Genomic DNA, 15,857 nt, shown 5'->3' on the forward strand with positions numbered 1-15,857 from the left:
CCTAAAATTATGTACACTTACACACACGGTATATAATTCTGGATTGACGTTGGACAATTTTTTCCAAATTAAAAAAATCACTAACTTATCTTTTTGAGTCACGATATTATTTTCCCTTTTTAAATCTTTTTAGACGGCAGTGATCCTTCTGAGCGAGCCGTCGTAATTGGTACCGGAAGAATGACTGCGCGAATGCCTGGGATGAAAAATAACGGCATCATCTTCATCGTCGTCGTCGTCCAAGTGATCCCTGCTGCGACGATGCTGATGGCTGCTGCTGCTCATGTCCGTCCGAGCCGGGAATTCCTCGTCTCCGAGAGTCGTCATGGCAACCCTGCAGAGCGTGCTGGTGGTCACGTCACGCGGGAGAGTGTTGCAGACGTAGGGTGGCATCTGTTGGCTGCAATTAGCTCAGGGCACCGTCACGTGACCGGCCCCGTGACACTAGTAGCAAATTGTCGTCTGCTGCTGTTGTAGCAACGCGTTATTACCTCCCGACGATCCGGTCATGACTTTGTAGTTGCTGTTCTCCGAGTCGGTGCTGAACTGGCGAAGATCGTGGACCAGCATCCGGCTGAAGGCCGTTATGTCCGGCATGTCACGCTCTTGACTTTGCTGCTTCTGGTAATTGTGGTGGCGCCGGATGGCCGACAGCGGCGGAGCGGCACCAGTTGCCGGACTGTGAACGGTCACGTAAGACGAACGTTCCGTTGCAAGAAGCTGCTGCTGGTAATGGACGGGGCAATCTCTCGGGTATCCGGACGTAACAGCCGGCGGCGGAGTCGGAATGGAAACGGATTCGTCATCGATGGAAGCCACTCCGCCGCCGATGGAAGAGCAAGGGCACGGGATTTTCACGAAACCGTTGCACTGATTCGTCGGCTGGAATAAGGATTCGCTGGGATGATGATGGGGAAGGCAAGCTGGCGTTAGGGGGTTGGTCATGGGGTGGTGGTGAGGGTTCATCTGTGACGGCGGGGGAGGCGGAGGAACAATGGCCAGAAGGTGGGGCAGATATAAATGATGGATATAAATTCCAACAATTATTCGACGTCTGTCTTAATTTTCAAAACAAAGATCTAGGATCCGTCTTACCAGTCAAGCCGAGCATAAGGCAACCCTTTTCAGAATTAAGGATTACTGTTCGGTGGGTGTTCCCTGACGGTGACGGATCATTTATCGGAATACACAAAATGTAGCCTGCTGTTGTAGATCATCTCTCTTCGGGATTCACGAATATATATATAGACCCACTATGGACAACTGAAGCCGGCCAAAGTTTGCTACTGACCTTCTGGTCTTGATGGATAGCGATCAGGAGTTTAATGAACTATATAGATCGACTTTTTGCGCTTTTATACGTATAAAAGGATTTCCTGTTATCGAGTATGGGAGGAACTAAATCTTTGTTTTAAATTTCCACCACGCACTGATTTAAAATTTATGATTTTATGATAAAAAAAATAGTAATTGAAAATTGAATTGTATGAATACGTTTTTCACATGAGTTATACGTAACAGTGGGATTACATCATTAAAATGGCGTTCTATTTCAATGATCTGACCTTCGTTGGAAATTTTGAACAGACTAATACGAACATTTTGCCGAATTAGCTTTTTTAAAGACGGAACTAAAGATAAGTCCCAAGCTCCATCAACCACTTTCACGTCCCCATCGGAAAGTCAAAATTTTTTTAATTTTGACTGATTTTTTCTAATGATTCAGTGGACTCGGCTCCATACATCACACAGCGTGATCGCCATCCACAGCCTATCAAAGGGGGGTTTCAGATGGGCCGCTGTGATCGACTGGAAAGATCGGGAGAATATTTAGGAATTACCTTATCCTTGACCATTCGCCATAGCCGCGGCCTATACATTCGGCCACCAACCCAACATGTGAAATTGCATGAAGGTCTTGATGGAAACCCAGACGTTGCTGGTGCGGCTTGGACCTTTACGGCGAAAGCGGATGTTGACCCCAAAACGATCATCACTGATCAAAGTATTTCTATATGCAGTATAAGGATCGAGCATTCCGTTTCAAGGTGAAGTTTAAATTTCAAAGCTTTCATCGCCCACGTATGAGGTGTACTGATCTATAGGCCTACAGCGGTCCTATCTGCCAGAAGGTGGGGCTGCCGTGTAACCCAAATCGACTGGCGTCTACACTAGAGCTAAAGTCATTTTCCGGTGCATTTCCTTTTTGGCAATTCGATTTCGGTGCCAATAAATGAACAGGAAAAATGGCAGAAGTACCGGCTACCTGTTTTATCCCAAATAAATATAAGGTATAATTTAAAATCAATTTAAATGTATAAAATGATGGTTGTGAAAATACCTCGCCAGCTAAGAAACCGATGACTACCAAATGGAAACTGTAGCCTAGGCGTAGGTGAATATTGGCGGTTATAATGATGAGCTGGGCCTTAATTTACTTTTACTTCCGATTTCAGCCGTGAAAACCGAGACGTAAACAACCAGACCGAGTAAAAGTAACCATCCTGAATAAAAAATTTAAAAACAAAAATACACTTGATCAAAATTTAAAAAATAATTCCAATCGAAATAAAATACCGGAAAGGATAAAAGTGACGCCGGATAGAAAAGTGCAATAGCGTCTCCTGGGTGCAAAGTGGCCGAGGAAACAGGAAATCTCTCCGACGACCAACAGAGCGGTGGCCATGAAAAAGAACGGAGCCGACCTCAAGACCGCATCTGTTGGAATCAAAATAAATAAACATTAATGTATCCAATGTTAGGAGCCCGGAATAATAATGAAACTTCTCTTACAAGGGATTGAGAGTGTCGAGTCATTGGGATCGGGACTGTACTCTTCCGTTGGGAAATAATCGATGTTGAAACAGTAGCGTTCCGTCTCTCCAGCTGAAAGAAATTCCCACGTCATTTGATTTCTATTTGATGGTCTTTAAAAATGATTTAAGCGAAATGTACGATTGGTGTAGCAAAGAGTCCAGAGTCCGCTGACTGTGAATTTGGAGAGGTACTCGAGTTCGGGATCTCCGGTTCGGTTGAATTTCGGGTTGGACATTTTCTCTTCGCTGTAGAGCAATGGCCGGTGACGAGTCCGATGGCGACGGTGACGAACGCCATGGAGGCCGACAGCGGAGTGAGCAGCCGGAGTAGGCGGATTACCGCATCCAAATCGACAGCGATATATGTTAAAGTCAAATATCTTCTAATTCTATATTGCTAATAATAAATTTTGCTGTAACTTAAGCCTTAAGCTTTAAAAAAGTGCGACGCGGGGTGGCGACTAAGTCGCACACCTTATGATTCACAGATCTTTATGGAATGTTCCGATATGTTTGATTAATATCTATACTAAAAAAGTAAAAGTATCACGGTAATTTAAGCGATAAACGAAGCGCGAAGGGGGGGGGGGGGGAGGGCGGGGGTTGGCAGGCAGCGGGCAGCCAGACACGCACAGTACTAGCTATTTGAAGAAAACAAATTTAAATTCTGCCGCTAAGCTGCAACGCTGCCGAATTTCAGAAAATTGTACCGAATTCTACCATACACTAAGAGTCATCTAGCGTGTAAAATTGCAAACAAATTGAATATACTTGTGGAACAGAATACTTATGATACAGTTTTTTATTGTGAAAAATTTGAATATTCATGTACTACAAAGTATTTTTGCAACGAAGTTCTAATGAGACATATATTTAAGATACGCTTTCTTTATACTACACATATATAACTTTATGTTCTTATGAAACATTTTACTTATAGAGCTAGTTATTTACGAGCATAGTTTAGAGTTACTAAATAATCAAAATATCAGTGGTATTTTTTATTTATAGAACACTTTACTTCCAACACTGTATATTAATGAGAGAAAAAAAAAAGCTGTTATTAATGGCAACCTTTACTAGTGCGATTCCGTCACTCTAAGATGTACCACCTTATGAAATAATTTATTAATGGCCCTTTGTTCCAAAGATATTAGTTAAGTTTTTAAGAATTATTTCAGTTTCTACTGAACATTATTATTTGAGACACCTTTTACTAGTGATACACTGTTGCGAATGGCAAATATACTATCGATACAAGTTACTAAAGTACGATACTTATGAACCTTTTTACTACTGCGATTCCGTCATAGCGCTACGCACCCTTTACGTTATTATGAAACATTTTACTTAAAGAGCTAGTTATTTACGAGTATAGTTTAGAGTTACTACATCATCAAAATATCAGTGATATTTTTTATTTATGAAACACTTTACTTTCAACACTATATATTTATGAGCAAAAAAAAAAAAGCTGTTATTTATGGCCACCTTTACTAGTGCGATTCCGTCACTGTGAGACGCACCGTAAAAGAGAAGTGATGTAAACACTCCAAAAGAAATAAAATGATTACTTAGTGACTTTTCAGGAGCTACCATATTTACCTATTTTTATTGCATTAGGTTCCCTTGTGTTAGTCTTATTGTTTATCTTTGCGAAAAGACAAATAATGCGATTTACTTTACGATCGAGAAGGGGTCCACATGTTCCAATTGGTCATTCCGCACCCAGGGTAAACAGAATATTTTTCATTGTATATTGAACTTCTAATAATGTTCAACTCATTTGTAATAAAGTGGCTTAGAAAAGAAATTGAACGCAGGCTAGACCTTGTTGGCCGAATCAAACATGAACCAAAACTTGTTTCTGAAGCTAGTTCAGCTGATACTCACAACCCTGAAACCTTTTGCCGGATGCAAGCTATGGATGACATAAAGATTTTAGGTGCAGTCATTTTCACTATTAATTTGCATCTTAGTTAATATACAATTTTAATAACTGTAATTTTGAATTTTGTATGTCTGTAGAAATTCAATTGCAAGCTGCAGATCCCAAAGCAGGGAGAATGCCCAATGAAAACCTCAGCCCCTTTTTAATGGCTCAAATTAATACTGCAATGTGTGTGCATGCAAACTTGGCACCGTCAAACAGCTACTGCATGAAGAGCTTGCCATTTCATACCCAGACAAGACACCTTTTACGAACACCAACATTGGCCAGTACCACAAATCCCTGAAACAAGCTATGAAATCTACCCTGAAAGTTTGACCTTCAACCAACCTGCTGAAAGCTATGATCTTCATCCATATTTTCCTGTTACACCATTTCTTCCAGTTGGCATTCATGAAGAAGATGAATTTCAAGGTTTCCCTCTGAATTCCGAAAATGATTCTACGCCTGAAAATTTCATGATGTACACCACAGAAAACGGCTCATTTTTTATTGAAAATATGCTTTCGGAAATCTCTGTATTTGCTTACAACAACTTGCCGAATTGGGGATTCTCGCATCCTTTGGGATATGTGCTAAAGAACAAACGAGGATTGTTCGGATGTTTCACTCTTCACTCTGGAAAGGCTTGGTAAATTGGTATTAAGCATGATTTACTGTTTCTCAATAATTTTAAGTTATTTTACTTTTCAAGTTATGTCAAATTTTCGCCCTACTCAATCAAATTCTCGAGTATTATACATTGCACCAGAGGTTATTTTCGTGGTTTGTTGTCATTCCGAGTAATAGCAACATAGTTCCTGAATGTTTTTTGTTATCACATCTGCAGTACCCAAGCTTTATATGAACTCAACATTGTTGAGGAATTCAATAGGTAAACATTAAACATATTTTACAGTAACATTTTTTTTACTGCTACACCAAATACTTTACACAAGGTGTAGGATTACCTTGACATTGATAAAAGCAAATCATAAACAAGGTAATTTATTTTTTTTGCAATTTTCAGGTTCTTTCTTGACCTGAGTTATTGGTACTTTTACATTGCTCAGTGTTCATCAAGTAGGGAAATGCATTCCCAACAGTTTTGATTTCCCAATACAAAGAATGCAACCAACTTCAATCCACTGGTAGAGATGGAGCTGTTCCATTATATTTATTTTTCCTAAATGTTTAATTGAAAACAGTTTGTGGTTGTTTTCAATAAAAAATTGACAGATGACAACCACCAAGACCCTATTATTTTATCACCACAACCACACATCATCCTTTGTTTATTAAACCTCTGAAGTTTGGTGCTCTTTGAAACCTCCAGGGCAGTGATACCGGAATACCAATTGCAGCATCATCTTCAATCACACGGCAGTAGCAATACTGCTTGCTGTTGTGCAATTCCTTCCTTACATTCTTCCTTGCTGCAAGCATCATATTTGACTATCCGAGCGACTACCCAACCGACGTCCAGGTGGATAACTCTTACTGCCTCCTACTACCGTGCTCTCAACAACAGCAGGGAGTTTTTTTTTCTTTATTGTTTATTTTTTTGTGATTTGTAATGGCGCCATGGCGGTTTCTTGAGTATGACGAGGCGCCGATGATTATTAATTGCGAGGAGAATATTGTGAGTATCAAGTGTTATTTTAAGAAAATCGATGAGCTATAGAGCAGGCATCCCCGAGGATAATAACTTTCTTCCTTGAATAACTAAGTTAATTCATAAAAATTTATTATCAGTGTATTTCATGTTACAACTAATACAGATGCAACAACAGAAACTAATACAGATACAAGCTGTTTAGGCTAATCTCAATAGCGAAAAAGAGAATTGATCCGAAGACTTCTATTTCCAGCAAATAGAACGCTCCTTGCAAGCTTTCTAACAAGAAAGAAATGCGCTCGTTGCTGGCTTTCTTCGGGTTTCACTTGCCCAGTTTTTTGGTGAAAATCGCCGTGTGGTGGTCGATCAAGCCGGATTCGATCAAACGCTAGATGCCTTTGTCAAAGTACGATTTTAGCTAAGAATTCTTCTGCAAGCCGAAAGCCACCCAGGCCGGCACGATATTCTCCTTGATGAGGTGAACTCTGGTCACGGCGGCCGTCTTCGGGTACATGGTGACCGCCACGTAGAGAAATTTATTCAAATTGGGCGGCCGAGGAGCCGCGGACTCGAGTGACAAGAACATCCCCGCGAGGTTGTAGTTGGGAATCAGGTCCTCTCCGATCTTCTTCTCCAGCTCCTTGGTTTAATTGAGGGGAATAGACTTGAGGAAACCACCGAAAAAGAGTTTCTTCAATCAGCTGTCGACCAATTGTTGGAGGGTATCGATGCTCGGCGACGTGAACGGAAACGTCATGAAGGAAATGAGTCCCGAACGGTAGCCGGTCGTCAGGATGAGGGCCCCGAACAGCTACCAGATTATGAACATCCGGTTGGCGTTGGATGTGATGTTCTGCGACTGGACCTGCATGATGGACAAGTTTCCGATGACGTAGACGCAGCAGAACTAAAAATAAGCAAAGACGTTGTTTCTTGTCGTCGACGGAGAAGCTTGGTACGAGTAATTGGCCACCAGGTAGAGCATGATGACCACAACGACGGCGGAGGCGATGGTGGCCATCCAGGTGGGCCAGGTGAAGGAAAAAAAGGGCCGTTCATTTGGCGTAGGGCTGCGGAGCCGGAACGAGAAACGTTTCGTAGCCAATGTTGTAGACTTTGGTGTAGCTAATTAAGGGTGCCCTGATGCTAGAAATGTAGATTCCTCTGACGACGTGGTCGACTTCCTTCCGGGCCAGCTTGCCCAGAAATCCGGTGAAAGAGAAATGACCTCCGGAACCGAAGATTTCGCCCCACATTTCGTTGAGCGACGCCTGGACAAAGTCGTAGGTGAAGTGCAAATGATCGGTATTTTATATCATCGGTATGATATTTTATATTCCTTGTGCTCCTTATGGCACAATGAGAAGTCATGATTTGCGTCCCTCATTTTTGGAGGGATTAAACTTCACGGGATAGAAAAGGGTTTTCAAATAAAACAAGGGGGTGTTCTTAATAGCTTGGTGGGTACTGTACATCTAGTGAGTCAGCAATTTTAAGGCACATTTTCTTGTAACATTTGTTACAAGACAAGACATTTGTTCATTGCAGGGAATTACTGCTCATAAGCATCATCTTCTTCGTAGATAAACGGAGAGTTTGAATTAATTTTTTGCTTTCCTATAAAACTATTCATTTTTTTCCCATGTTGCATGCAACACAATATGGAAAAAAACATGGCAAAATTTCTTAATCTTCTAATAACTAATAACACATAACTGATTCACAGAGTAAAACAGATGGAGATGGCTGTACAAGTGGTAAAAGAATTGGGAATAGTGTGCCCGATTTGAGCTTACAATCCTTTTAAAAAGCTGTTCCCATAATTGTCCACTAATGAATGCTTCTCTCAATACAGACACTCTTTCAGCTGCATTCAAATCATAAACATCTATATATTGCAGAATTTCAACAGCAATTTCCCCCAGCAGCTTCCTTCCTTTAAAAAGCCAATGATAAAATCGGAATAAATAGCACAGCGTAAACATGAAGGAGGAATAACGTAAAGCAATGAGAGTTGAAAGGCTAATTGTACTAAGAAGGTTGAAAATAATATCATTTAAACAACTAGATTAGGTTTAACTCAAATTTTTGCACTGCTAAATACGTCTTCAATTTCAGAGCACACACGAAATGGCAAAATGCAGTTAGTAATTTGAAGCTTTAGCAAGTTTACATTTGCAACTACCGTCGATTGCAGAAGAAGCTGCGGAACACAAAGATAGCTGACATTAGAACGAATTTTCCCTCTCAGATCAAAGCCATCAGCTGTTTGCCTGCTTCTGCGTAACTTGCTTTTATAGTAATTTCATTTGTCAGGATAGTTCTACTCGTAGTTTGTTTTGGTTTTTTTAAACTATTGACTATTAACAAGAGTTTAAATTTCACTACGCTATATATTTAAAGTTGAGTAAAAGTTTGAAGCAAGTCAACATTTCAACGTCATTTGGCCCAGTCAACATGAGTACTACAGATGCTGGTATAGTTGGTTTGAATAGAATTCTACAGGAACCGGGGAAAAGTAACTATTATGCTTCTGAAATACATCATTTTGGTTCAAACATTTGGGGATACTCTTTTTCCTTTTATCGAGTTTTTTGTGTGGACTGAGACTGGTTTTAGTAAGTAAATATTCTTTTGAATCAGTCCCTTTCAGACCCAATTAAATAGATCTGACAACACACAGGAGATTGGGCAAGAGTTCATAAAGAAATTAAAGACAGATAGGAGCGGATGTATCACAGAAGTTAACCAATAATATACAATATAATAGGTAGATGAGAGATTTTGTGAAAAAAAAAGAGTATGTAAGAAGAGAACAGAGATAGATGGAGAGAGCGGGGAAAAATGGGCACATTTCAAACAAACAAAAGAACAAAACGTTTTCTCAGTGGATGGGTTCTTTTAAAAACAGAGACAGCGATGAGAAGAGTGACTAGGAGTAAAAAAAAGAACAAGAAATGTAGAGCCTAGTAAACAAAATAATGGACTAGTAAACGGCCGAACGGCCTAGTGAACAGGCTAACGGCCTAAAAAACGGACTGACTGCCTAGTAAACGGCCTGACGGCTTAGTAGACGGCCTAACAGCCTAGTGAAAGGCCTGATTGTGACGGCATAGTAAACGGCCTAATAAATAGCCTAGTGAAAGGCTTTACTGAACAGCTTATGTGGGATTTTTTAGACAAAGTTGCCATATTTGAAGAGAAAACGAAAATTAATATGGCGACATGGTAAAGAATAAATGTTTGGTGCCAGAATTACCTTGCGGTTAAAGGGATAAGACAATGAATTTTTAGTTTCCCACAAGTGTGTTAGTGTTTAGTCACGTATTTTTCAGTAGGTCATGCGGAAAATAGTTTAATACACGTGCCATTCGCCAAAATTTTAACACAGTTGTGCGTATTTTTGTTTCCTGTGTTTGTGTACTTGATTTTTTGGGATTTGTATTTGAAAAATAGAAGAACTTGAAGACAATGAGAAATTCAAAAGAAAAGCAAGTGGAGGAAAAACCATGTCCAAATGATTGGACAGCAAATGACTTGTTGGATCTAGCATTAATGAAAACCAACAGTGAAAGCTTAAGTTTATTTGCTGTGCAATTCGACAAATTCTGTAAGTTTCCTCCCTTTTAACCATTTCTTTCCGGGGTGATTGTTTTTACTATTGTTGGGGAAAATTTACCCGATGACAAACGAGAAAAAAAAGTCGCTAGACAAGTACTTTGGTTCAAATAAAAGCTGCACACAAAAAACGAGTGCCAAGGCTTTCGTTTTTTCCCCGTCTGTTTACACAAGACGTTTGTGCTTTTTAAACGAAAGAGAGAGATTTGCGGCAAAAAAATCACGTTCTTTTTCAAACGAAACCCCTCAATAACCTTGCCATCGAGCAAGGTTAAAAGCAAACAAGCAACAAAGAGACTGTATTGGGCAGTATTTTTCCTGTTGAGGTAGCGAAAGAGAAAGGGGAGACTCTTCTCTCGGGGAGCTGATCGGTTTGGTTTTAAAAGATTAAAATCAAGGGGTTATTAAAATTAGAATAAAATTAGATTAAAACCTTGGGTTTAACAGATTGAACAATTAACAGATCATTTTCAATTTTTAAATTAACAGTGCAAGGGGACGACGAAATGTTATACCCATTACCTCCGAGAAAAAATGGTTTCAAAAAAATTAAGGACGTCATGGAAAATATTAACGTCCATGCAGAAGATCATGGATGGAATTGCATGAACCCAGGACATCAGGGATCTGTATCCAATCTAAAAATGGTAACCCATTTCTGTGACACCTGTCATTGTTCTGGTCAGCCTACTACAAAACTGAAAAAATCGACTCTTCCTAAATTGATCCCAATTATTTCTACAGGACCGATCTTCATGGTTGTTCTGGTGTCTCGATCCTCAAGTGGTAAGAAATACCACAGAAGATATTATAACTTGAGGCACCCAATTGTTACAAAGAAAAGGTAAAATTCATTATTTTTTTGCTATACTTCTGACCGTGGTAACGGCGGCAGTACCACCGATGCAGATTACGACCTGGCTAGCCGAGACTACTAGAGTAATAGGTGGTGCATGTTTGGCGCACAAGCACTTACACAGTTAAACCAGGGGACTCCCCCCTTTTTATTTTTTTCACGAAATTTTAACAAGCTAGAGACTAGAGAGAGACGTTCAGAAGAAGTAAATATCTAACTCGGTCTACGCGAATTCCTGAAGATCCAGACTGGCCTACACATCGGTCGCTAGATGATATACAGAGAGAGGGAGAGCTCTCTGCTGGCACTGGCCTTGCCTAGTGCCAGAAAAATTATTCCACCTTTCTGTTCCCAGAAATCAGACCCTGCAGAGTTTTCCCCCTGAGAACTGACGAACTCTTTCCATTTTTGGTTTATTATCTGTTAGATTTCATCAAATATAATTAACTGGAGACTCCAAAAGTCTCCAGAAATACTGATTCCTCAAAAGCGAGAATGGTGCCCAGAAATTCGGCAACTAACATGCTTCGGCAACACAGAAAAAGAAAGTCGAAAATGAATGAAAATAACAACTGAATAAGAAATAAGAGGGAATTCACTAACTGACCAAATACAGAGTCACAAACACCAACACCAAAGCAAACGTCCACGACACTTTTTATGTTTTACCAAAATGAGAAGAAGGCTGCATATTAGGTATAGATTTTTTGCATTCCCATAACATTACATTAGATGGAACAAAAATAAAACAAATGAAAATGGGTACCGTAGACAATTATAAAGTAATTAAACTGGACCAGTTAGAAAAGAAAAGGTTTCCCTTATACCGAGTAGTGGGTCAGCCAAGTATAAATTTTGGCATTTAACACATCAAAGAATTTTCATTGAGAAATAAATTTTTTTGAGTATTTGTAAAATTTTTGGTAATTTTTGCTAGTAAATTTACTGTGTTAGGAAAACAAATGTACTAAAACACCAGATCTCCATAATTGGTACAAATATATCAGTACGCCCATTAAAAATTCCCTTCGTACTCCGTCCGTTTCTCGAAAGACAACCAACAGAAATGGAAAAACACGGCAAACTCGAGCACAGCACTAGTTCATATCGGGCACCCTTGGTAATGGTAAAAAAGAAAAGAGGAGACATTCGCGTTTTAAAAGATTTTAGACAGGTGAGATGCGTAACTATAAAAAACCGCTACCCCTTACCACTCATAGAAGATATACTACATCTACTGTTTGGAACACCATTTTTTTACGATACTCGATCTTTTCAGTGGTTTTTGGAAAATAGAGATCGCAGACGAAGACAATTTTAAAACTGCCTTCTTATGCTAATTCGGCCATTTCTATTACCCTCGAATTCCATTTTGATTGTGCGACGCACCCAATTCATTCCAACGGGCAATGGAAATCATTTTACGCCCAATCACAAACAAATTCTTCGTGGTCTCCATCGAAGTCATTATTGTGTTCAACAAGAATATTCTACGTGGTTTTGGTTGGAAAAAAGGTGACCATTTTCCGTCTGTTGAGGGTTGGACGCGGTAGTCAAAAAATTTAGTAGCGGTAACCACAAGATTTTGATTTTCTACCGCGGTACGTTACTACCGTGGTGTTCGTTTGCGGTAGCACGGAGTACAACAACTTTGGTACAACACCGCTAGGTTGTCAATCCTGACGCACGGCAACGTCCTTGAAAAGTCGTATGCCAAGTCCAAATGTCGTATCTTATTCCATTGAATTGGTTACGAACCCACTCACCTACCCTCGTCATACACCACCCACCAACCCACCCGTCCTTGACGCGTGAGTCCAAATGTTGTATCTTCCATTTATTTGGTGACTAGCCCGCCCACCCAGCCACCCCTCTCGTAACCCACCACCCACCCACCCAACTTCGAAGTTGAATAGGTGGGTGACGAGATAAGAGAGAAAGAGAGATACAACATTTGGACTTGGCATACGACGCGTCAATACGTTGCTGTGCGTCAGGGTTGACACCCTAGCGGTGTTGTACCAAAGCGCAACAGCTGCTTCGGTCCCAACCCTTCCCTTCCGATAAAGTTTTGATAGATATCTGGGCAGCAAGCGTTAGGGACTGAGGAAATGACGTGCTGCCATCTATTTTTTTATTTAAATATAGTTCATTTTCTGGCTGATAGATGGCGTTTATCTACCGCTACTGTGCGGTAGTATACATTACATGCGGTAGTGCGGTAATTGTGAAAATTTTGAGCATACCGCGGTAAAAGATTGCGGTACTACCACTACCGCGCGGTGGTCCAACCCTGAGTGTTGATCCACAAGGATCTTTAGGAGTAATGCGGAACTCAATGGAAAGCTGTGTTGTATCAAGAAATGTAAACCCTTTTTTATATAAATGACGACCATTGTATCATTTACCCACCAATGCCAATTTAAGATTCGAAAATTTTCCCGCCCCATATGTATGGTTCCGAAGAAAGCATTTTTCAAGTACATTTGGTTAAATATACTGCGATGTGTTTAATTTAATCGCATCGAAATTGGAAACTGAATGCGCTTTGAACATATAATGGAAAGGTGCCATATAAATACATTCATTCATTCATTCATTCACAATTAAGTCTGAAAATTTAAAAACAACAAAAAAATTTAATTGTAGTTTATTCCCTTTTTTAATTAGCCCTAGCAAACAATTATATAGGACGGAATATCTAAGACCCTGCAACCCTTTTTAGTTCTTTATTGGGCATTTTTAAGGTAAAAAAACACAAATTTTACTTTATTTCATAGACGTTGAACAAAAAAAAAATGAATGGTTAACGAAAAAAAAAACTGGAACATCAAAGCTACGTTGTGAATTTCTAAAACATAAAACTTTAGTTGTAAGATATTGGATATTTTACTTTAGATTTGGGAAGGGGGATTAAACTTTGTTTAGCATCCGGTTTTGTTCCTTTTTCTGCCGCTTCCGCTGGCTTTACCACTCTCACATTCTCCTTCACTTTTTATTATTTTTCTTTTTTAGCCCATCTTATTATTGTCTCCTACCCTTGGCAGGATTGTGTGGAAATGCATTCTAGGGTTATATGTAAGCGTTCCCTTCTGGCAATTTTGGATTGGTCCTGTTTTTTTCTTCAAAGTGGGATAGCTTATTAGTTTAACTATTATGTTTTGCTTATTTTACTGTCATGATGGCTGTATTTTTATTATTTACCTAAAGATTACATTGGACATAATGTTAAATACTCTCCTTATCTGGCATATGGAAATCCTTTATAAGAAATTTTCTATTAAACAAAATTAAGTATTAAAGTTTCACAAATTTTTCCGATTTCTTACCAATTGTTTCTTCCATGGTTTGAAGAATTCCTTTGCGTGTCTTTTTCGCAATCTTTGTGAATAACGCCAAGTACCGCCTCAAATATGTTGGCATGGATTTTAGTGTAATCCATTTCCCAAACCATTTCCCAAAAATTTGATTGATTAAGAACCATTTTTCTGTTAGACTAAGGCGAACATTGTTTTTAATACATTTGGTGGATAAATACTTTTTTATGGGACAATAGCTGTCTATTTTCCGTCTGTTGATCGACGAATTTCATCAGGTTTGATTTGGAGTTCAGTGACAACTTATGTTTTATAAAGACATGCAAGCCATTTTTTATGTAAATGTTGGGTAATGTATCATTACATGTAAATGTCGATTTGACATCGGAATATTCGCCAACTCCATAGTTAGGTTTCCGTTCAAAACATTATTCAATTTTTTTATTTGCATGAACAAATGAAAGCTATTCAGGCTGGAAATCTAACTTAAGATGTAAAAAAGCAAAAAGGTCTGGAAATTTTAAAAAAGAAAAACTCATATAAATGTTTATCACTGCTTTATCCGGTAAGTAGGGTTAAATTATTGGGGGAAATCATCGTGAAGTGCAAACATCTTTTAATTCGTCTTTCCGACAAGTTACCCAATACAGCATCACCGAGAACCTCCAACCTGTCTCCGTTCTTAACTGTGCAGCTTGTTAGGTTGGCCGTGGTTTAGTCAGGTTGAGTCAGGGCCGGATGTAGTCTTTCGTTTTTCAAGCGGTCCACCAGAATTTCCTCCAAGAACACGGTCGCAGTTACTGGGTTTTGGGCAGGTGAGGTAGGCTATAGTATAAAAAAGTTAAATTGTATTTTTGTAATATTCAGTAATGTGAGAAATGCGAAGAATTTACGATCATAATCCAAAAGTGTATTTTTTATGGCGCCCTCCGGGATCAAGAAATAAGCTAACGGTTTATGAGATGCAGCTACAAATATTCGGGTCAATTTTTCCTCCTTTTATCTGATTGATTGATCTGAACTCAATTTTCAAGAAAGCCGTATGACCAACCGACTGGACCTTTGCCAGTTTATCGATGCACGATGTCGCCACCGTTCGACGTCACCGGCGTCGATTTCTCTGGGCCAGTTCATTATATACGTGGGTCTAACGCAAAATCTTGGATTTGTCTCTTCACATGGGCGGTGACCCGCGCTCTTCATTTGGAATTGGTGCAAACGCTGACAGCCGTCGGTTTTCTTATGGCGTTCGACCGTTTCGTATCCAGATTTGGGATTTGTCGAATAGTCTATTCAGACAATGCGAAGACATTTCACCGAGCCAACAAGGATTTAGCCAAAATTTGGAAAGGGGCCGAACCAGAAATTTTGACCGATCTTGCCAACCGCGGAATCATGTGGAAATTCATCCCAGAAGGTGACTCCTGGTGAGGTGGCTTCTGGGAGCGAACGTTAAAAACTACGAAACAAGCGCTAATCAAGATAACCGGAACGGCTCATTTAACCGAAGAGGAGCTCCGAACTACACTTTGCAAAATAGAAGCAGTAGTGAATTCGCGCCCTCTTACGTTTGTTTACAACGACCATGAAGAAGTGCAGCGACTGATTGATGACTCTGACCCCAATCACTCAATCCGCAACGGAAACTAATGCAACTCAAAGAGAGCTGGTTGAGCGAGTTGAATATTATGGGGAGCTCACA

At 39.7% G+C, this 15,857-nt stretch overlaps 1 protein-coding gene and 1 long non-coding RNA gene across 4 annotated transcripts; one reads left to right on the forward strand and one right to left on the reverse strand.

Moving 5' to 3' along the window:
* Nucleotides 1–1,765: 1,765 nt before the first annotated feature.
* Nucleotides 1,766–3,110, reverse strand: LOC124329493 (voltage-dependent calcium channel gamma-5 subunit-like). Its single transcript, XM_046788563.1, has 5 exons — nt 2,956–3,110; nt 2,794–2,886; nt 2,578–2,718; nt 2,342–2,504; nt 1,766–2,266 (listed from the first exon to the last, which is right to left on the reverse strand). The coding sequence occupies exons 1-4, from the start codon at nt 3,050–3,052 to the stop codon at nt 2,410–2,412; spliced, it is 426 nt and encodes a 141-aa protein (XP_046644519.1). The 5' UTR covers nt 3,053–3,110; the 3' UTR covers nt 1,766–2,266; nt 2,342–2,409.
* Nucleotides 3,111–4,350: 1,240 nt separating this feature from the next.
* Nucleotides 4,351–6,571, forward strand: LOC124321000. 3 transcript variants are annotated; one of them, XR_006914097.1, is made up of 5 exons: nt 4,351–4,549; nt 4,614–4,761; nt 4,845–5,398; nt 5,462–5,897; nt 6,083–6,571. It is a non-coding gene; the product is annotated as an uncharacterized LOC124321000 (long non-coding RNA). The 3 variants fall into 3 exon arrangements; XR_006914098.1 differs by having other exon boundaries at nt 5,462–5,641; nt 5,777–6,571; XR_006914096.1 differs by having other exon boundaries at nt 5,462–6,571.
* The last annotated feature ends 9,286 nt before the right edge of the window (nt 6,572–15,857 follow it).

Source organism: Daphnia pulicaria, chromosome 1, assembly GCF_021234035.1.
Source record: "Daphnia pulicaria isolate SC F1-1A chromosome 1, SC_F0-13Bv2, whole genome shotgun sequence".
NCBI classification, from domain to species: domain Eukaryota; kingdom Metazoa; phylum Arthropoda; class Branchiopoda; order Diplostraca; family Daphniidae; genus Daphnia; species Daphnia pulicaria.